This window comes from Chrysemys picta, chromosome 8, assembly GCF_011386835.1.
Source record: "Chrysemys picta bellii isolate R12L10 chromosome 8, ASM1138683v2, whole genome shotgun sequence".
Classification (NCBI taxonomy): domain Eukaryota; kingdom Metazoa; phylum Chordata; order Testudines; family Emydidae; genus Chrysemys; species Chrysemys picta.
The window spans coordinates 27,478,204-27,499,917 of NC_088798.1; the positions used below are offsets into that span (position 1 = coordinate 27,478,204).

The window sequence follows — 21,714 nt, forward strand, 5'->3', positions numbered from 1 at the left end:
CCGTTGGGGATGTTGACCCAGCCTACCCCGTAATGCCATGGCTCATGAAGCCATACACAGGCAGCCTGGACAGGAGTCAGGAGATGTTTAACTACAGGCTAAGCAAGTGCAGAATGGTGGTAGAATGTGCATTTGGCCGTTTAAAAGGTCGCTGGCAATCATTATTGACTCGCTCAGACCTCAGCCAAAGAAATCTCCCCATTGTTATTTCTGCTTACTGCGTGCTCCACAATCTCTGTGAAAGTAAGGGGGAGACCTTTATGGTGAGGTGGGAGGCTGAGGCAAATCGCCTGGCTGCTGATTACGTGCAGCCAGACACCAGGGCGATTAGAAGAGCACACCAGGAAGCGCTGTGCATCAGAGAAGCTTTGAAAACCAGTTTCATGACTGGCCAGGCTACAGTGTGAAATATCTGTTTGTTTCTCCTTCATGAAAACCCGCCCCCTTTATTGACTGATTTTATGTAAGGAACCCACCCTCCCCCTTCCCCCAGCTTTCTTTCAAACCAAATAAAGTCACTATCATTTAAAAATCATGTATTCTTTATTAATAGATTAGAAAAAGAGGGAGGGAACCCGGGTGGTATTTGGGAGGAGGATTGCTGGGAAGGAAAAAGCCACTAAGAAAAGGTTAAAAAAATGACAGCCTTTTGCTTGGGCTGTCTACTGGGGTGGAATGAGAAGGTGTACGGCGCCTCCCCCCCCCCCGCGTTCTTACACGTCTGGGTGAGGAGGATACGGAACATGGGGAGGGGGGAGGGTGGAACAGGGGCTGAAGCGGCAGTCTGTTTTCCTGCAGCCGTTCCTGAAGCTCCACCAGACGCCGGAGCATGTCTGTTTGCTCACGCAGCAGCCCCAGTGTTGCATCCTGCCTCCTCTGATCTTCCTGCCGCCACCTCTCATCTCGAGCGTCTCTCCTGTCCTCACGTTGGTCCCTCCTGTCCTCACGTTGGTCTCTCCTGTCCTCACGTTCACTGGCTTCTTTCCTATACTTTGAAACTGTTTCCTTCCACTCATTCAGATGAGCTCTGTCACTGCGGCTGGATTCCATAATTTCAGAAAACATCTTGTCTCGCGTTCTCTTCTTACGACGCCTTATCTGTGATAGCCTTCGGGATGGAGGAGGGAGGCTTGAGGAATTTGCAGCTGCTGTAGGGAGGGGAAAAAAGAGAGAATTGTTTAAAAAGATACATTTTGCAGAACAATGCTTATACTCTTTCACGGTGACCAACACTATTCACATTACATAGCACATGTGATTTCTGTGCAAGGTCGCATTTTGCCTCTTAATGCTGAGTGCCTGTGGCTTTGCTGCTAGAGATCACAGGTCTGGGCAACAGAATTCGGCTTGCATGCGGCCATGGTAAGCCATTGTCTTACAGCTTCTGCGCCCTCCTTTCCCACATACCAAGCATAGCCTGTAGAGTGCTGCGGTTTTTCTGTTAACATTCAGCAGCAGCAGAAAACAAACTAACCACCCCCCCCCCACCATGAATTCTCTGGGATGATCGCTGTACCCCCCCCCCCCACCGCGTGGCTGGTATCAGGGAAGATCCCTGCAGGAACCAAACTAACCACCCCCCCCCGCCGCCGCTCCCCTCCCGCCATGAATTCTCTGGGATGATCACGGTACCCCCTCCCTCCACCGCGTGGCTGGTAACAGGGAAGATCCCTGATAGCCAAACGCGAAAAGCTCAGAGCCAATTTCCCATCTGCGCTTGGCTAACTGCAGGGAAGGATTTATTTTCCGCCACAGGCAAACAGCCCAGTAGGAACGGCCACCTCTGTCCCCTTAATTAAGTTCCCGTATTTCAACCAGGTTACCAGGAGTGATATCACTCTCCTGAGGATTACACAGCAAGATAAAGAACGGATGTTGCTTGAATGCCAGCAAACACCGGGACCATATGCTGCTAGGCTTTGTCAGGCAATGATACCAGATTACTTGCTGCAAGCATGGCGTGGTCAAGTGTCCTACCATGGAGGACGGAATAAGGATGCACTGCCCAGAAACCTTGTGGCAAGGCTTTTGGAGTACCTCCAGGAGAGCTTCATGGAGATGTCCCTGGAGGATTTCCGCTCCATCCCCAGACACGTTAACAGACTTTTCCAGTAGCTGAACTGACCGCGAATGCATCCCAAGTCCTCAGGGCAAAGTAATCATTAAAAACCGTTTGCTTTTAAAACAAGTTTTATATTTTAAAAGGTAAACTCACCTGAGGTCCCTTCCATGGGGTCAGAGTCTTGGGTACTGGCTTGGGAGGGTTGGGAGGGTACTTCAGTCAGGGTGAGAAAAAGATCCTGGCTGTTGGGGAGAACGGAGTGCTGTGTGCTCTCTGCAAGCTCATCCTCCTCCTCCTCCTCCTCTCCCCCATCGGCAGAATCCTCAGGTGTCGCTGATGAGACTATCCCCGACCCGGAATCCACGATCACAGGTGGGGTAGTGGTGGCAGCCCCCCCTAGAATTGCATGCAGCTCGGCGTAGAAGCGGCATGTCCGCGGCTCTGACCCGGAGCGACCGTTTGCCTCCTTTGTTTTTTGATAGGCTTGTCTGAGCTCCTTGACTTTCACGCGGCACTGATCTGAGTCCCTATTGTGGCCTCTCTCCATCATGCCCTTGGAGATTTTTTCAAAAGTTTTGGCATTTCGTCTTTTAGAACGAAGTTCTGCAAGCACTGAATCCTCTCCCCATACAGCGATCAGATCCAGTACCTCCCTCACGGTCCATGCTGGTGCTCTTTTTCGATTATCAGCCTGCATGGTTACCTGTGCTGATGAGCTATCTGTGGTCACCTGTGCTCTCCACGCTGGGCAAACAGGAAATGAAATTCAAATGTTCGCGGGGCTTTTCCTGTCTACCTGGCCAGTGCATCCGAGTTTAGATTGCTGTCCAGAGCGGTCACAATGATGCACTGTGGGATAGCTCCCAGAGGCCAATACCATCGAATTGCGGCCACACTATCCCTAATTCGAAATGTTAAAATCGATTTTGGCGCTACTCCGCTCGTCGGGGTGGAGTACAGAAATCGATTTAAAGGGCCCTTTACATCGAAATAAATAGCGTCGTTGTGTGGACGGTTGCAGGGTAAATTCGAATTAAAGCTAATAAATCCGAATTAAAGTCGTAGTGTAGACCAGGCCCAAGAGGTAGAACTGTTAGCAAGCTCTCCGAGCAAATCAGGAGCACCAGGAGAGATTCTACCTTCCTGAGTCACAATGCCCTGCTGAGGTACTGCAACTCTGTACTGCCTCCAACTCTCGATAATAATTAACTACCAAAATCTGTCTCAGTGTAAAACTAATCAATATTATACATAAGAAAAAAAAAGCCTATGAAACAGAATACATTTTCTTAGGAATAAAGGATGTAAAAATAGTACCTATGTTGCCCATGTGATTTATTGGTACACTGTATCTTTAAGATAACACAAGTACACTGTGTTGTTCTACTTGATAGCACATTTTTTTCATGAATAGTTGAGTACAAACAGGCTCATAAAGCTTGCTTAAAGTTTCAGTGCATAAGTTATTGCCAGTGTTGTCTTGGGGCTGCATTAACTTATACACCCAATTTTTCGTCTTTTTTATTTTTTTAATTACTTGATTTTCTAACATATAAACATTTAGCATCTCCTTGTTTGGCTGACATAGTCCCCTTTTGGGGTTTCACTCATGACGGGGGGGGGAACAGAGTGATGAGTTATAATTTGATGAAGGTAGTTATCGTAGTGGCAACAGAGAAAAAGCATATTTGCAAAATGCCAGAGGTGAAGGAATAGGATACACATGATTAAAGTTGCCATAAAATCAAAGCTGTCAAAGCAACAATAGCAATAAAAGAGAAATATTCAAGCAATGTCAATGTCCCCAAACATCCAATGGTGCCATGAAGCATATTACTGAGGAAAGCCCATTAGGAATATAGCAGCATTTTTTTCCCATTGACTATGAAAACATGTGCTGAACTATAAATGTTGCCTGCCCTAGGAATTTTACCTGGGGACTGCAACCTTATAATACAATTCAAAGTGCAAATACTTATAGTTGTTTGTAAAAGGAGCTAAAGAAAGAAAAGGTGGAGGGTCCTGAGAGTGGGGGTGTGTGGGAAAGAAGTGTGACAAGATGACCAAAGAGCTAAGGATAGCTGACGGAGCAATTGTAACAGAACACAGGAAATTGTGCTGTCAGAAGCAGCTATACATTGTCCTTAATATGAATGAATGGTAACATCTTGGAGCCAGCAGCAGTACTGTACAATAACCCATTTCCTAATCTATGAACCATAAAGCAAGTAGGGTGAAGGGAATCCAGGCCTACAAATTAAAAAATGACTAGTGACTTTGGATGCCCCCATTGTTCCTGGGATATTCAAACGGAGATACCATAAAGCAGACTGATTTTTAGAAGATGTAATGCTTTCAGAAAAATCAGGCCCCTTACAGTGTTTCAAGTTGGATACCCAAAAGTCAAGGCACTGAAAATCACTAGTCACTTTTGAAAATTTAGCCCCATGCGATTGCCATGTCAAGCCATGTTGTATAGGAAGCTAGTGTGATACTTCATCTTAATTCCTTTAGAAGCTGAAGTTCAAGATCCAATCCTTCCCATACTGCTTGGCCATTGTGACTCAACTCTGATCCAGAAGAATCATTTGCAGGCGTGAGGGCATACTTCATCATGTCTTTTTAATTCTTGATTAATTCGTATTCAGTTGTGGTAGTGGTTATTGTGACATGGACCTCTATCTACTAGGAACTGGACTGTAATTTTATAGTTCCATTGGAGAGAGGAACTACAGAGAATAGCAAAGGAGGAGAACAGTAACAGGAAGCAAAAGAAATAACAAGAAATGGTGAAAGATTTAAACCAGGAGAGGGAGAAAGCAAGAGGAAGAGCTGCCTAATATGAAGGGGATTTGTGACAGGGAAAGAATATGAGAGAGCAGAAATAAGATGTATTGAGAGAGAGAAAGAAGATAAAGAGAAAGAAAAGTAGAGAGTTCAGAAAAAAGAAAAGACAAGATGTTAAAAAGGGGAATAAATCTGTAAACTAGGGAGTCATATGCTATCACTGGAGAATTGCTAATATAGTTGCTATTGCTATTTTTAAGAAAGGGAAAAATGTGATCTTGAAAACTACGGGCCTGTTAGTTTGACCGCAATTGTATGCAAGGCATTGGAACAAATTTTGAGAGAGAAAGTAGTTAAGGACATACAGCTAAACAATAATTGGGATAAAATACAACATGGTTTTACAAAAAGTAGATTGTGCCAGACCAACCAGATCTGTTTCTTTAAGAAAACCAATTTTTTTAGACAAAGGAAATGCAATAGATCTAATCTACCTGGATTTCAATAGGGCATTTGATACAGTTCCAAATTACTAGCTGAATTACAGAAATTGGAATTCATATTTGAATTGAAAGGTGGATAAGGAACTGATTAAAGGGGAGACTACAATGGGTCATACTGAAAGGTGAACTGTCAGGCTGGAGGGAAGTTACTAGTGGCGTTCCTCAGGGATCAGTCTTGGGACCAATCTTATTTAACATTTTAATTAATGAACTTGCCACAAAAAGTAGGAGAGTGCTAATAAAATTTGTGCGTGACCCAAAGTTGGGAGGTACTGCCAATATCATACAAGAAGATATGGAGGATCTTGAAAACTGGAGTAATAGAAATGGAACGAAATTTAATAGTGCAAAGTGCAAGGTCATGCACCTGGAGATTAACAACAAGAATTTTTGCTATAAGCTGAGGACGTATCAGTTGGATGACAGAGGAGGAGAAAGACCAGAGTGTACTGGATGACTATGAGCGGCCAATGTGATGTGACTATTAAAACAGCTAATGCAATCCTAGGATGCATCGGGTGAGATATTTCCAGTAGAGATAGGGAAGTGCTAGTACCATTATACAAGACTCATCTAGAATATTGTGCACAATTATGGTTTCCCATGTTTAAGAAAGATTAATTCAAATTGAAACAGGTGCAGAGAAGGGCTACTAGGATGATCAGAGGAATGGAAAACCTACCTTATGAGAGGAGACTCAAAGAGTTTGGCTTCTTTAGCCTAACCAAAAGAACCAAAAGAAGGAGATAAAAACCTAATTGGCTTCAAGACTGAACTTGATAAGTTTATGGAGGGGATTGTATGATGAGACTGCCTACAATGACATGTGGCCCATTTGCTACTGCTACTCCAATGGCTGGAGATGGGAGACAAGATTGGGAGGACTCCGAGTTACAGTAACTCCTCACTTAAAGTCGTCCCGGTTAACATTGTTTCATTGTTAAGTTGCTGATTAGTTAGGGAACATGCTCGTTTAAAGTTGAGCAATGCTCCCTTCTAACGTCGTTTGGCAGCCGCCTGCTTTGTCCACTGCTTGCAGGAAGAGCAGCCCGTTGCAGCTAGCTGGTGGGGGCTTGTAACCAGGGTGGACCAGCAGACCCCCTATCAGCTCCCCGTTCCCCTAAGCTCCCTGTACTGCAGCCACCCAGCAGGCTATCAATTGTGGGGCAGGTCCCTCCCCCCACTGCCATGTGCTGCTCCTGCCCTCTGCCTTGGAGCTGCTCCCAGATACTCCTGCTTGCTTTGCAGGGGAAGGCTAATGTCAGGGTGTCCCCCTCCTCCCTGCTCCTGCACCCCGCTTACCCCTTCTCCATTTGGAGCAGGGAGGGGACACAGACAGAGAGAGACAGACAGAGCCTGGGGCAGCAGCTGTTGTCTCAACTTCCTGATCCACTTAAAAAGACAATGCATTTAAGAGTGGGTCAGCTTACTTAAAGGGGCAGTGTGCATCTCTCTCTCTCTCTCCCACACACAAGGTGTGTATCTGTCTCTGTCTGCTATGTTGTCTCCCCTCCCTCGTGTTCGTGCGGTCTTGTGTGAGTGGCTACATTAACAACAATGTGTTAACCCTTGAGGGCTCAGCTGAGTGCTAGTTCATCATTTAGCAGCAAGGCGTTCCCTGGGAAATATCCCTCCCTCTTCCACCCTCTGACTTCACCACCTCAACCAAGCTTCACAATCATCATAGCTGTGAACAGTATTAAATTGTTTATTTAAAAATGTATACTGTGTGTATATCTATATAATATATAATTTTTTGTCTGTTGAAAAAAATTTCCCTGGCACTTAACCCCCCCATTTACATTAATTCTTATGGGGAAATTAGATTCACTTAACATTGTTTCGCTTAAAGTTGCATTTTTCAGGAACATAACTACAACGTTAAGTGAGGAGTTACTGTACTACAGAGAAGTCCAGCCAGGCACCTGGGATAGTGGGTCTTGCCAACATGCTGATGGTCCAACTGATCGCCATATTTGGAGTTGGGAAGGAATCTTCCCCTGGGTCAGATTGCCAAAGACCCTGGGTTTTTTTCACCTTCCCCTGCAGTATGGGGCATGGGTCACCTGCAGGTTCAAACTAGAGTAAATGGTGGATTCTCTTTAAATCATGATTTGAGGACTTCAGTAACTCATCCAAAGGTTATGGGTCTATTACAGGAATGGATGGGTGAGGTTCTGTGGCCCACAATGTGTAGGAAGTCAGACAGATGATCATGACGGTCCCTTCTGGCCTTAGAGTTTATGAGTGAGTTGTCAGTTTGGAGGAAAAAAACCCACCACAGGTTTCCTCCTTCATTTCAGCATTTGTTTTCTAGTTTAAGACCAGCGTTAACCCATTTTGTCCTTATCACCAATCTGCAAGCACACTATCAGAGAGCTTCCTGGGTTTGCAATGGAGGGTGAAGTGATCAAGCCTTTTGCATATCAATCTGCTTCCAGGTAACTGGCAGGGCGGGCAGTAAAGTTTTCCTACAGTACACCACAGACTAGAGTGGCCATATTTTGGGTGTGGGGTGGGCGATGCTAGGGACTCTAGGATATGATCATTGCAGTGTGGACGCCAGATCCCTAGATTTGAGCACACTCACACACCAGCATCAACTTCCTAGACACCATAATCAGGTTCAACAATAGAACCCTATTGACAACTATATACCAGAAACCCACAGATCACCACACTTACCCTTGCAGATCCAGTAACTACCTGAAACACACCAAGAAATCTGTTATCTACACGGAGGCACTCAGATACCAGAGAATACATTCCAAGAAGAAAGTCCGGGATCATAGAATCATAGAATATCAGGGTTGGAAGGGACCTCAGGAGGTCATCTAGTTCAACCCCCTGCTCAAAGCAGGACCAACCACAGTTAAATCATCCCAGATACAGACCTTACCACCACCTTTACCAAACAAGGACACTTCACCAGAGACACCTTTTTGTCAACTGTTGGGAATGGGCCACATCCACCCTGATTGAATTGGCCTCGATAGCACTGACCCCCCACTTGCTAAGGCAACTCCCATCTTTTCATGTGCTGTATATTTATACCTGCCTACTGTATTTTTCACTCCATGCATCTGATGAAGTGGGTTACAGTCCACAAAAGCTTATGCCCAAATAAATTTGTTAGTCTTCAAGGTGCCACAAGGACTCCTCGTTGTTTTCATCAGAGAAGTAGATCACATCATGGAACAGGTCACCCAGATACTCTGTATGGATTCCAGTGTGGGATGATAGGTAACAACTAGGGGCATGTAGTCGGAGGGATATTTTTTCTGTGAGATTAAATATGAACAATGCAGGAAATCACTTTACTGTACTTATTCTTATACTTATGTATATTAATTTTTCTATTATTTCAATTATAGTTGTATTAACTAAAATCCATAAAATTTCTGTGTGCTTCACCCATCTCATCTTCTTAATTAACTCTAAGTAGCCACCTGGATAAAGAACCTATTTGTGACCAGTGCACTTTGCACCCCAGACTATACTATCAAGCACAAGGTTGAAACTTCACTGCACAAAATCAAGCAGAGAGCTGGGCTGCAGATGGAATAAAACCTTAGCCAATAACAATAAAAGGATACAGAAAATGGTCAGTTTATAAAACTGCTCTGGGAGTGAATAGTCAGTTCTTTCAAGTTTGTCCTGCTCTGATGCTGAAATTTTCAAAGCTACATAGGGGATTTTGATTCCTAATTCCAGATAATTTTAATGGGAATTGGGCATCCAAATCCTTGAGGCAGCTTTGAATATCTCTGCCTGAAAACCCTGTTTTGTCTAAACAGAACCATGATAGATGCCAAACAGAAGTTTCTTATGCAAATTTTGTTTATTTTGCAACCATTTCTCCTGAATATGGAGGAAATGAAAGTGACAAATTATTGCACACAAGGTACAGCATCTTTTGATGTAGAACTAGCACTTTATGTCCATATCAATTCAAGATATTACCTGATTCTTTCTTTCTTCATGTTCTTCTTTACTGTCTCCTCCTTATGTGTCCTTGACACTAATAGCTTGATTTGGACAATGAGATAATATTTCCCTTATTTTGATGTAGCCTTTGTGTTTCGTGCCATCTGCTTAAATATAACTTTTTTTGGATTTTCATTTTCCCTTGAAAGCAAGGACTGGTACTTGCTAACAAACTTCAAAAGCTGTTTGATGCCAATGAAATGCTTATCACTTACCTTCTATGTTCATCATTATTGTTCCCTTTTCAAACTCATTGCTACCTCATTCATCAGAACAGTGTGATATATAAACCAGGAAATTAAATGAAACTTTTAACTTCCTACACACTGATCTTAAAAAGAAAAAAAGTTACTCTTACAAAACAAAACAAAAAACAAACGGAATTTGGTCCTGGCCCCCATGCTACATATGGGTACCAGACTTGGTCCCCAGTCCCTGGTTTTGTAAGAAGAGGAAACATCTGGTTACAGGATAAGTAGGTATCAGAGGGGTAGCCGTGTTAGTCTGGATCTGTAAAAAGCAATAGAGAGTCCTATCATCAGTTGGCAAGAACAAACAGGACACAAGCACAGTTTTGCCAAAAAAGTCAGGATGGCCGGGACAGGGCTTAAAAAAAAAGGATTTTCTTGGCCGAAATGGGTCGTATAGTCACCCTAAGGATAAACTTATAGCAAGGCTTTTGGCTGAAAGGATAGACTTACGTATGGAAAGTGATGGAGGTTGGGGTGGGGGAGGAAGAGAAGAATGGACAGACCTGTGCAAGCCACAAACCTTCTACAATGAAACCTGAAAGTTACCAGGTTTCAGGTTTTGCCACAAACTCAAAACCTCTCCAGGTACACTAAGGTATACAAAGCTTTTGAGTCAACCTTGGTAAAATTTTGCAGAATTCCCTCCTACCATATCAGTTTCAGGAAAGGACTTATGGTGACGCAAAATCAAGCAAAATTAGGTGGTGGTTCCAGCATTGTGTCAACTTGACTTTGGGTTCTTTAAAATTTAAAAATTAAAACAAAACGCAGAGTCTAAAACAATGTGATCTATAACAAAGAGACAAGAAATAGCGTCTTTTAGCTCAGATGAAGTCTCAAAATGAAACATATATATGTATATATTCTTTTCAAACTGAAGCCAGTATTATCTTTTAGATTAAAGGATATTTCTCAGGAATAGATGCAGCGTATATCCTTAGGTATTCATAAGCAGTCACTTATCCAATAGTACCAACAAGGAAGACTAGAATTTAGCTGCAAAAGAATTATACTACAGAATACTAGCTTTCGGTACCATAAAATGGAAATTCGTGATATCCATTATCTACCAAAACATAAAGAAGCTATTTCTAAGCTGAGAGCATGAGATACACAGTGTTACATAAAACACGTCAAACTGGTAAGCTACCCAGTAATTCTAATGCAACACACAGCCTTAAGTATGACGGCAAACTTTTACTGGAGTCCATTCTTACTGTGATACTTAATCCTCAAAGGCAGGGCAGTGTTTATGATATGGGATTTAATTCTCCTTGTTTGACCAATACAATTTCCTCTACTGTCAGGTGTTTATACTGATAAAGAACTGTATATTCAGGGTTCTCCATAGACTCTTGGCCCTGATCAGATTTTAGACTCTATCTTTATCATTTCCCTCTTGCCCCTTCCCCAGCAATGTTTTGTTTTGGATCTGAAAAGAACAATCTCAGAACAATGAGATGTTTCCAACAGGAAACAATATAACATGCTCCTCTATGTTTGGGAAGCACCTAGCACCCACCTTTCCAATAGGCAGCATATTTGTGACAACTTTAGGTCACTGTGAAATCTAATATGATAAGGATCATTATTAAATCCCATCTGAACACCACAGTTATGTGCAGCAATGGAGTCATAGTGCTGTCTCTATCTATGTCTTATCTCTGCAGACTATCTGCATGTACTGATACAGAAACGTCTTCCTCAAGATGCCATAGAGTGACATCAACACCAACCTCTATCTTTCCCCTACCTCTCCTCTGACCAGGCCCTCTAGCAAAGAGAGGCAGGTCAGCTAAGTAAAGTTACCTAGGGTTCTCCACTACCTCATAACTGCCCTTTAGAGGCTGAAATGCAGTGAGAATCAAAAGAAGCCAGAGTTACAGTGAGAAATGATAATTCTGTTTATATGAAGTGAACTGTGATTTTTTTTCCCAGGCACTCTCGTCTTGTTTTCATACATGCATCTAGTTCAAAATCACCAATGCATGGAAGTTAAACCTCTGTATAACAGAAGAGAATCTGAACTTTAGGCTTGTGGGCCAGATAGTCCTTGCTTGAAGTCATTTTAAGGATCACAGAATACAGAAATTATAGGTCTTTATTCCCCTGAAATAAAAATAATTTACTTATTCTGAAAATTAATGGTTATTTGTTTTTATTGTACTTTTCAATTATATTTGCTCTTCTGCACTTCTTGGATCCATTCAGTACTGGAAACAACTTGTGAAATACCGGAGAAAGCCAGCATTCCCAGAATTTGAAGCCCATTCAGAAGCAGCAAAATTCTCACAAGCAAACCAGTTCTGGTAAAATCCCGAATAGAGTTATGTAGACCCAGTAAAGTTCTGATAAACATCTGAACTTTAGGGAGCTGTTCCTAAATGCAATGAACTTCTGGATGTTGTGACGTTTGCTTGATGCTAACAAAGACACAACTTCAAGCAACTTCCCTTGTCATGAGTTTTCCTTTAACTAGTCTGGATTTCAGGAAAAGTGTCCAATAAGAAAAACACTTGTCACAATATCCTCAGGATCAGACAACCATTGGTCTGTATTAAGACCCTTTGCATGGATCACCCTTCCCTCTGTGAAGAGAAAAGGAGGTTCAGCTACTATCACAATAAAATCATATCTACCCGAGAACCCCTTTCTTTAGAGTTGGGGATCCTTTGCTGGAGAAGTGGCAGGGCTGGTAGGAACGGTACTATGGAGATGCTATTTTGCCACACAAAGCCCTTGAGGCTAGGTCAAAGCCTCTGATAGACTGGTGTTTCATCAGGCAGGTCCTTGGCAAGTGTGTCTGTGGCAGCTAAAGTAAATATGGAACACTGAAATCAGCTGTTCACATTAAACCCACTCAGGCTTTTGTGTATTGTATACCAGGTATATAATATTTTGTTAAATCTTAAGAAGCGCCATGTTCAAAGCGCCATGGACTAGATCCTCTGCTCAGTACAGCCGAGGAAGGGTGGGGCAAAGGTGGCTGTACAGCACCTTTGTGTGCCCCTGCTCCCTGCAGGCTGGCCTCCACACTAATTCAGAACAGCCTCAAAGTGGCTCTGAATTATATAAGCTTGTAATGCCCCCCCAAGAGCCCAATACTGCAGCCAGGTATTCCCAGAGCACAGTGTGCCCAAACGCCCTCATGCCTCCTCATTGGAGATCTAGGAAGGGGAGGTACAGGGTTTACCTCACTGTGGGGTAATCCTTAGTTTACTACTTAGGCTGAGTTTATGGCCCCTTTTGCACCACTGGAGCAGCACATTATGTAGGGTGACCAGCTGTCCTGATTTTATAGGGACAGGCCTGATTTTGGGGTCTTTTTCTTATATAGTCTCCTATTACCCCTCACCCCTGTCCTGATTTTTCACATTTGCTGTCGGGTCACCCTAACATTATGACCATAATTTAGGGCAGAATCTGGGTATCCTGTGTTCACAACTGCACAAAATGAGAGAAATATAATTCTAAATAGCACCCTGATCTCCACAGATTTGGTGTCCTTTAAAATTAGGGCCAAGTAATTGAATTAAAAGTGCATTGCCACACGTCTAGATTGATATAACATAGTGGCCTGTAAGGAAATTTACTAGTGGTGACAGATAAGATGGAATGCTTTATATATTTTTAATATTTCACTTGCCTTGTTAAATGAGATTTGTAGTGCCTCTGTTTTGTGTGTGTTTGTAAAGAAAACTACCTTATCAAAAATTTAAAATCAGTTTTATTTTTAAAAATGCTAGAAGAAAGTAATGTTAAATAAACATGAACCGGTGCTATCTCAAGTATTTCAAAGTTATAACAGGCCCAGTGTTTTTCCTGTCTATTATTTTCAGTATTCGCAATGGAACTTGTTTGAAATGCAATTAGTGAGAGAAGTTTGAAAGGAAAGCTTGACAATTCTGTTCAATGGAAATATATATTGTTATTATACTGGTCTGAGAATGTCATGATTTTTCCAATGGGACTCAGATTTGCACTTTAATACCTTGATAGATCATAGATGTTAGGTTATTATAAAATGTTGACAGATAAGGCTGTGATTTGTGAAGGCTCTATATGAATTTTACCTTTAATTTCTGTTAACATTTGACAGAGTTCCATGACATTAGAACCACAAAGTTCATTGAAATTCAGCATTGATTGAGTATCTTGCATACGTTTCTAATTTATAGATAACACTGGTACATCTCCTGACACAGAGATTGAAAATGAATCTTTCATCAAAAGCTATAGGAAACGTACAGTGCTTTCTTCACAATAAAATTGAATGTGCCAAAAGGGCCTCTGTGTTGGGAAATAATTTAAGTTGGGCAAAGGGGAGTTTTTTTAATTGATACTGCAAAGGAAAATATCATCTTTCCTGTTTTGACAATGCTATATCAAATACATCAAAAAGTAAATAATAATGACAGATTGCCCCAAGGTGCTTATGTCAACAGCAGTGTTCCTGAGAAATATTATTAAAATCATAAATGGGCCATAAAGAATAACAGCTTTTGGAGTTTTTGCATTTATTTTGATAATAAAACATGCAGGAATTTTGCAATCTACTGATCAATACTGAGTTAAGTTCAGTTTGATAATAAACTTTCATGGCTTGACATTTTAATTAATTTATGCATTCAGTTTGTTGAAGGAAAATATGATAGCACTAATTGACTTTATTCGGCTTCCCCAAAATTGTGAGTACCAGTCGTATCTTGCTGGCTTGGCTCAACCATTGCTCAGAGCTGCTTAGGGACCAGTGACTGACTAGAGGTGGGGAGGCAAGGACAATGCATACTGGTAGGGCACTTCTGCAGATCCTTCAAGGGAAGGCAATACATAATGAAGAGCAGCACACTCCCCACTAACAAATCAGCTATAGAATCTGGAAGTAGAAAGGATAAAACACGAAGTTAAAGATCCCTTGACTCTTTCTGAACAGGGTAGTGGATAATTCATATATCTTGCCCAACATTGATTCTGTCCAGGTAAAACAGTTTCCAACATTGGGTCAGAGCTATTGCTAATGTTATAATGGTTGCTCTGTTTGCAACCATAGTTAATAATTCAGTATCTCACTCACAAACCACTTCGTTGTGAAAATGCTCTAGGATTAAAAAAAAAGTATGAAATATTATAGTTCAAATTAAATGCTCTTCTCTGAGCTTCAGCCTGCAGACCTTACTCACACAAAACTCCTATTGACCTCAGTGCAGCATCCAGTTCTAACAGCAGCATCAAAATTTCATATGACATCTGTATCATCTTTACAACTTCATTGCTAGTTAATTATCACCTACGTATAGTTGCAGGTGAGAACACCATTTTCACCTTGCTAGGTAGGATGAAGTTAGCCCAGCCTCATCAACCACTTTATATATGAAGACATTACACAGCTGGTATTCAGATCACAGCAGAAGGTACTTAGCTTAAATGTTTGTCAAATTTGGTTTATTTAGTATTATTCAGATTTAGAAGTGAAGGCTTTTAACTGACGTGTGAATTCTAGAGAAACATCTTTAAACATCTTCTTGTTGCTTGCCATTTAAGTGCATTGGGGTTTTCTTTATGGCCAGTGAATTTTTACTAGACAGGTGTGTCATTAAAAATGCGCGATTTCCTACAATGCATTGTGCTTTTTCAGTAATTCCAATATATTTGTAACTTTTCCCCAATCTTCATAAACATGATCTCAGATAAAGTATCAGATAGAAAGACAGCTTCAGGTGATAAATATATAATGACCACCTCCCTCTCCCATGAGTCATTATCAAAAATTGAATCTGGGACCTTCTAACATCAAATGCACAGGTCTCTACCATGCGAGCTAAAAGAACGATTCTGTTGGCTAGTAATAATACAGGCAATCATCTTCTATTTATATTTGCTATTTGAGAGTGCTACATAGCCAGATCATTACAAACACAGTATAAAAATCAGATAGACAAAAATCTGAAATTGTGGATGCTTATCTGATTCAGTCCTCTCAACTTTTTAGGTTCAACCCTCACTACTCAGATCCTTTTCTATAAACAAATATGTTAACTAATATATGGGTAGTTATTTATATCTTCCTCAGAACTCAACTTCTTTGTCCATTTATATGCCAGTCTCCAGTAACTTTCAGTATTCAACAAAAAGACAGTGCTGAAAATACCAGCCATACATGGAATAGCTTTCCCTGTGGCAAATTTGCAGCTCTATAAAATATTCAGTTCCCTCTTCCCATCTCCTAGAACTGGAAGGGACCTTGAAAGGTCATCGAGTCCAGCCCCCTGCCTTCACTAGCAGGACCAAGTACTGATTTTTGCCCCAGATCCCCAAGTGGCCCCCTCAAGGATTGAACTCACAACCCTGGGTTTAGTAGACCAATGCTCAAACCACTCTTCTTTGGCTTCATCCTGAGGTATTCCAGGAAGACATGTCTCCAACTCCTGGATCTTCCCACTGGAATAACACCATGCCAGAGAAACCATCCCATATCGATATAAACATGTCCACGATCAGCTGGGAAATCCTTTGGATGAGCACCAGAGGAATAAGAAGAGGCAGACTCATTCACTTTTGATCAAGCAGCACCTGCAATCCTTACTGCTACACTGCTCAATGATCAATTCCAGAAACAAGAATATGCTTCGAAAGGGAGTGTTCTTAATCTAGCCAGAGAAAGATGACACCCTAAAAGCCAAATATCCGATCTTGGAATTCAGACATAGTGTCTGGTATTATTGAGTACCAAATGAAGATACATAGATGGATTTAATAGCCTAAATTCATCCCTGATGTAATTCCATTATTCCTATTTCCCTAGGTTTTTAGGAGGAGAGTATCATTGGATGACAGGGGCCCCAGCAGGTTCTGAGAAACAGTGGTAGAAATGGGATCTAAGTTAATAACAATTACGGCACAAGGAGACAAAATGTGCTCACTCCATGCTGAATCTTGAGAGGTGTTGAGTTACCCCAACTCCAGAATCAGGCAATCCACAAGGAGATAGTCAAATTGTGCTAAACCATGTCCCACAGAATTTATAGGAAATGCCACACAGAATTTAATATGTTTCTATAGACACTGAAGAGCATTTAGAGGAACTATTCTATTAGCCTCTAGAATTAAATAAAGAACTATATGGGGTGGTTTAACACATCTATAAAAATGATCATTCCCTATTAAATCCAATAGGACTTTTAGAATGGTTTCTACCCATGGAGTATTGAAAGATCCCACCAATTAAAATAACCTTAAAAGGCAGATATTTAGTGCTGAAGAATGAAATAGTAGAACACAAGTGGTACCTTTCAGGCAACGAGACAAAGAAGAATGATGAGAGTGAGACAGCAACTGGAATCCAATTATGGCCCGGCACCAATAAAACCACTAGATACATGAGAACCTAAAAGAAAATTGTAGAAACAGAAACAACTTCTGACAGTGATCCATAGCACCATTGCAATAAAGGAAACCTTCGTATGAGTGACACTTCAGGAATTGTAATAAAACATTAAAAGTTCAATACCACAATCCCAGGCTACTATCAATCTTCACTCTCAATGACTGAGGTTTCAAGTCATATCCCTACAGCTCATGCTATACCAAAAAGACATGTTTTTCCTTAAGTTAGAGGATCAGTACTCATCCTATGTATAATTTTCCAAAGAGGAGGGAAGGAGCCTCTAGGATTCCTCCCAACAATGCTCAAAGGACATGCCTTACCCTGATCCTCGATACTTTATCCTCTCAAGGAGCTACAGTGACACAGGTTTCCCCCCCATGCCCTCAGAAAGAACCTAATCCACATCCTTCCTTTTGAAGGTATGAATCTCAATAGACTTGGAAACAAATCCCAGAATAAATGCCAGTGGGTGTTCAGTTCATTATATATATATATATATAAAAAACAGCTCATACTCAAAGAGAAAAATCACTGACTCCCTGACCATCTTGTCCTCCTTGATTCTTTTTTATCTATATTATTTACCTTAATTCTTTTAAAGCTCCATCCTCTCTGTGGACTAACTGTACTTTCACCAGTATCTTGAGAATTCTTTCCTATACAGGATTCCTTTGCTTGCTACTGTCAGTTTGTTCTACTTTCCTCCCTGAAGAGTTTTACACTTTGGTGTTTGGGTTTGGGGTTTTTTTTTGTACTCTATATTTTATTTTCTTTCTAAGATTTATTTTTCTTGCTCATCTATGTCTTTTTATCCAACTTCAAGCCTCAAATCAATGTGTTGAAGCAGGGTTTATGAGAGAGTTACAGAGAAGAATGGAGGGGCCAGAGCAATTTTAGAGGGATGCAGGAGGTAAGATTAGGGAGGAAGGATGATGCATTGGTTAGGGCACTAGCCTGGGATGTGGGAGACCCAGACTTTCACTGTGACCTTGGGCAAGTCACTTAACCTGTCTGTGGCTCAGTTCCCCACCTGTAAAGTGCGGTTAAGACACTTCCCTACTTAACAGAGGTGTTGTGAGGATAACATTGAAAGGTTGTGATGCCCTAGGATACTACAGTGATGCGTGCCCGTGATGTGGCATATAAACCCCGCATGAGTAAGGAAGGAGTTAAGCAGTTGTTCTGGATACGCGCAGCCCCACTCTGCCACATCTGCAATGCATGCATGGCTTGGAGGAGGAGCTCAAAAGGAGAGCAGCCCGGTAAGGAGGGCAGCAGACAGTGATGAACTGGTCTGCACTCTGAGCTAACTGAGGCCTGGCTATACTGATGTTGCCAAACTCAGAAGAAGGTCTGAGACTTTATCTTTGACTGCAGGTGTTTAATGACTTGACTTTACCTGTTGAAAAGGGTCTGGTAGGAAGTGATCCAGGGAGGTGGCAGCATAGCACTTTGGTGGTGCATGATTTAACTGTTCACCCTGGGCCCTGCATTGGAACGCAGTGGAGAGAAGGGAAGCCAGGCTCACCATCAACCATTATGTGATGCTGAAGGCACAAGCTGACCCCTGATATGGGCAATCTTGGGGAGAGAAGGCCCTGTGCACAGAAGGGTCAAGACCCGGAGACCTCAACCAAGGGGGTCGGGATGAACCTAGAGTCTTCTTGCCTAACCCACAGGACTACCCCATTGCTGGACTCCTTAAATGCTCTAAAAGGGGCAGACAAAACACATGTGATCTAGCCGGAGGGCTGAGTCATGGAAGGGGTGGACCATCACAGGATGAGAGTAGCTGCCAACCAACGGGTGCCAGAAAAGAAAGTCTGCCACTCCCTTTCTAACCACTGGCTGGATTCTGTAGTGAGTGGTTCCCTTCACAGGGCCATATAAATGCTTAAGCTAGGTAACACCTTGCAGAAGATCAGAAGATTCAGATTAGAAATCAGTGATAAAACCCAATCTCAAACTAGGGATCACTACAAACAAACAACTGGATCCCAACACCACTGACCTTTGGAATTATTCAGATCTGGGTTCTGCAAACTGCCCCTATATTTAATTATGGACCAAAATAATCCTAGGGTCTGATCACTTTTTGAACTTTTGCCATTTTCATCTATATTTTGCTGCTTGGTTTCACATCTCTACTCCAAACATTTTGAAATATTTTGAAGCTTGCTGACCAGTAGGTGTAAAGTTTCCCACTTTTCTTTTTGTGTGGAAACATGAATAATGCTGGCAGTTTATCAAAACAAAGATATAACAGTCAGACTTCTCACCAGAAAGGCTCACGGAACAGAACATGTGCATGAACCTTGAATTGTTTATCATGAAAAATTAGCAGAAATGACTGTGCCTATACTATGGCCATGGGAAAAATGCATAGGGGAAAAAGTTTAAAACCCCATACTCTGCTACAATTGACATATATAGAGCCAACTGTGAACACATTCAGGGAGGAGTTTCTCAGCAGTACCTTGGGCTATATAGTGAAGACCATGACTTTAACCAAAAACTGACTTAAGGGGTTATTTGTTTGTCTGACTCTCTTAAAAAACAACAACGGCCTTCATTAGGAATGATGCATTCATTCAATCTGTATATTTTTGGTCAAACCAAGTCTACTTTAGTTGCCCCATAATCACAATCTTGAAGGACACTAAAAGGTAACAGTATGCACAATTTTTGATCCTGGGAAATCTAAACATTTCATCAAGGATACTACTGGCAGTTCCCTGCATGCATAAATCCTTTTAAATATTGCAGACCTACAGTGCAGATGGGAATGCAGCATTGAGATATATGGTAGTGGGGTGTAACCCACTGGATGTCTCAAATTGTACATAAGGATTGTCTGCTTGTAACGTACCAAACAGAAAGACTTTACCCAAGTGAAGCAGTCCACTGTCAGGATAGCTACCATTACCAATATTCCATGAAGATAAATGAAACAGAGCGGGATGTGTCTATCACACTAGCTCCCAAGTAAGACTGTGTTGCACCTCCATTCATACTATTAACCATAACCCTGTGCGGATAGGCGTGAGAAGACACTAGTGTACACAGTGCTCCCTTCTAACACTGCTGCCAGCACTAGATATCCAGAAATTCCCTAAAGTTTCCTGCCAGCTCTGCTGTTCAGTGTATTATGGGACTGGCAAGGAACACAGGTGAAGGGAGAACTGCCATACTCATTGACTTCAATGGGACTGGGATTGACTTGAAGGTAGCAGAGTACAAGACCACATGATTGTGAAAAGTATATACTTCTGATGGTTTCCATTCTCAGAGGAACACTTCTCTGTGAAGGAATAGGGAGGAGAAGAAATAATAGCAGTTATCCCCAAAGGGGGAAAAGGAAGTAAGAAAGAGTGAATCAAAAACAGCAACTGACTATGCTCTCTGCCCACCTCTCATTGGTCCGTCAGAGGCTCAGGAGATGATAGATGATGATCTCACCTGCTCTGAAGCAAACTGCATGAGAACATTTCACCAGCATGGCTTCATTCTGATTTATCTCTTTTACCAGTATTCTTATCTCCTGCATTTTTTCCCCAGAAGGGAGAAGGCAATAGCCCCTTCATATGGCTCTGAGGATGTTTAGCTATCATTTAAATAAAAACAAATAATTGGCTGGAACAACATAACCAGATACGAAATAAACAGAAGAATGTAAGAATACAATTGGTAGCAACTCATGAAGCTTTAATGAAGCTATTTAATATTAGGATTAATCAATCACAGTCAATAATTTGCTGAACAAATTTAGCCTCTTTTCCTGCCTGACCAATCTCTACAAGAAGACCAAGTTTTCACAAACATTCATATTTTCTCAATGAATTTTTGGTTTTCTAAATTATTTTACTGCATATTGATCCGAAATGCTTACTGGGACTCCTCAATACTCAATCTTAAAAGTAGTGAATGGTCACACAAGTTAAGTGGTACTGCTTCTCTTCCCTGATACATTACTGTAACTCTCATAACCTCGAGCAGAGTTTTAAGAAGCCACTGTGACTTTGCATCTGTAAGGGAGAGGGAGCAGTTTAGGGAGATACAGTTGAGGGACAGATGTAGGGAATTTTAGATGATTTTAAACTTTGCCCTATCAGGGCTACAAAGGTTTTACCTGAGAATCACTCAAAAATAATCAGGCTATTGCAAGATTTACTGCATGGGGACAGGATTCACATTTAATTCTCTCTCATCAAATCCCCCCTGAGCGGGTCAGATGGTCAGATCCTTGTCTGGTTCACTTAATTGCCACTGTGTCAGAGCTCTAGTGAGAAGTTTTTGGGACCCTATATTCCTGCTGTGTTAAGAACTGTCCCATTCTATCTAAAATACACCAAGCACATTGCATTTACTGTAATTTTCTGACATCGACACAGTCATTGACACAAAGTACCTGAGAAGGTGTATTTGATATGAACTGTGAAGGATGCAGTAAGATTCTTGTCTGGCTTGTTTAACTGTTTCTGTGCCAAGCCTTGGAAAGACCATGTCTTCCTGCTGTAGGAAGCAATGGCTCATATCATATTAAAAATATAACTTCCAGTGCAAATACTCAAGCATGCAAATGTAAAATTCACTTTCCATGAGCATTTCATACAAAGATAGCTAGACCACTCAACCTTCTGTGGTGAGGACACCAGCAGGGCAGCATGCAGAGCTGATACATTGATGCAGACAAAACAACCCACATGTTCCCTACTGCCTTGGTTACAACTTGGCTATTTA

The 21,714-nt window shown here is 41.7% G+C and overlaps 1 protein-coding gene across 1 annotated transcript; it reads right to left on the reverse strand.

Annotated features, from left to right (window-relative positions):
• Positions 1-522: 522 nt before the first annotated feature.
• Positions 523-3,121, reverse strand: LOC135972997 (SRRM2 protein homolog rsr-2-like). Its single transcript, XM_065554076.1, has 2 exons — positions 2,216-3,121; positions 523-1,148 (listed from the first exon to the last, which is right to left on the reverse strand). Exons 1-2 carry the CDS (start codon positions 2,757-2,759, stop codon positions 631-633), a joined length of 1,062 nt encoding a protein of 353 aa, XP_065410148.1. The 5' UTR covers positions 2,760-3,121; the 3' UTR covers positions 523-630.
• Between the last annotated feature and the right edge of the window lie 18,593 nt (positions 3,122-21,714).

Excerpts from the sequence above, each read along its gene's own strand:
- LOC135972997 (XM_065554076.1), bottom strand. The coding sequence starts at position 2,759 with ATGCAGGCTGATAATCGAAAAAGAGCACCAGCATGGACCGTGAGGGAG. Across the intron at positions 1,149-2,215 it reads CCCCATGGAAGGGACCTCAG|CAGCTGCAAATTCCTCAAGC; the intron begins GTGAGTTTACCT and ends CCCTCCCTACAG.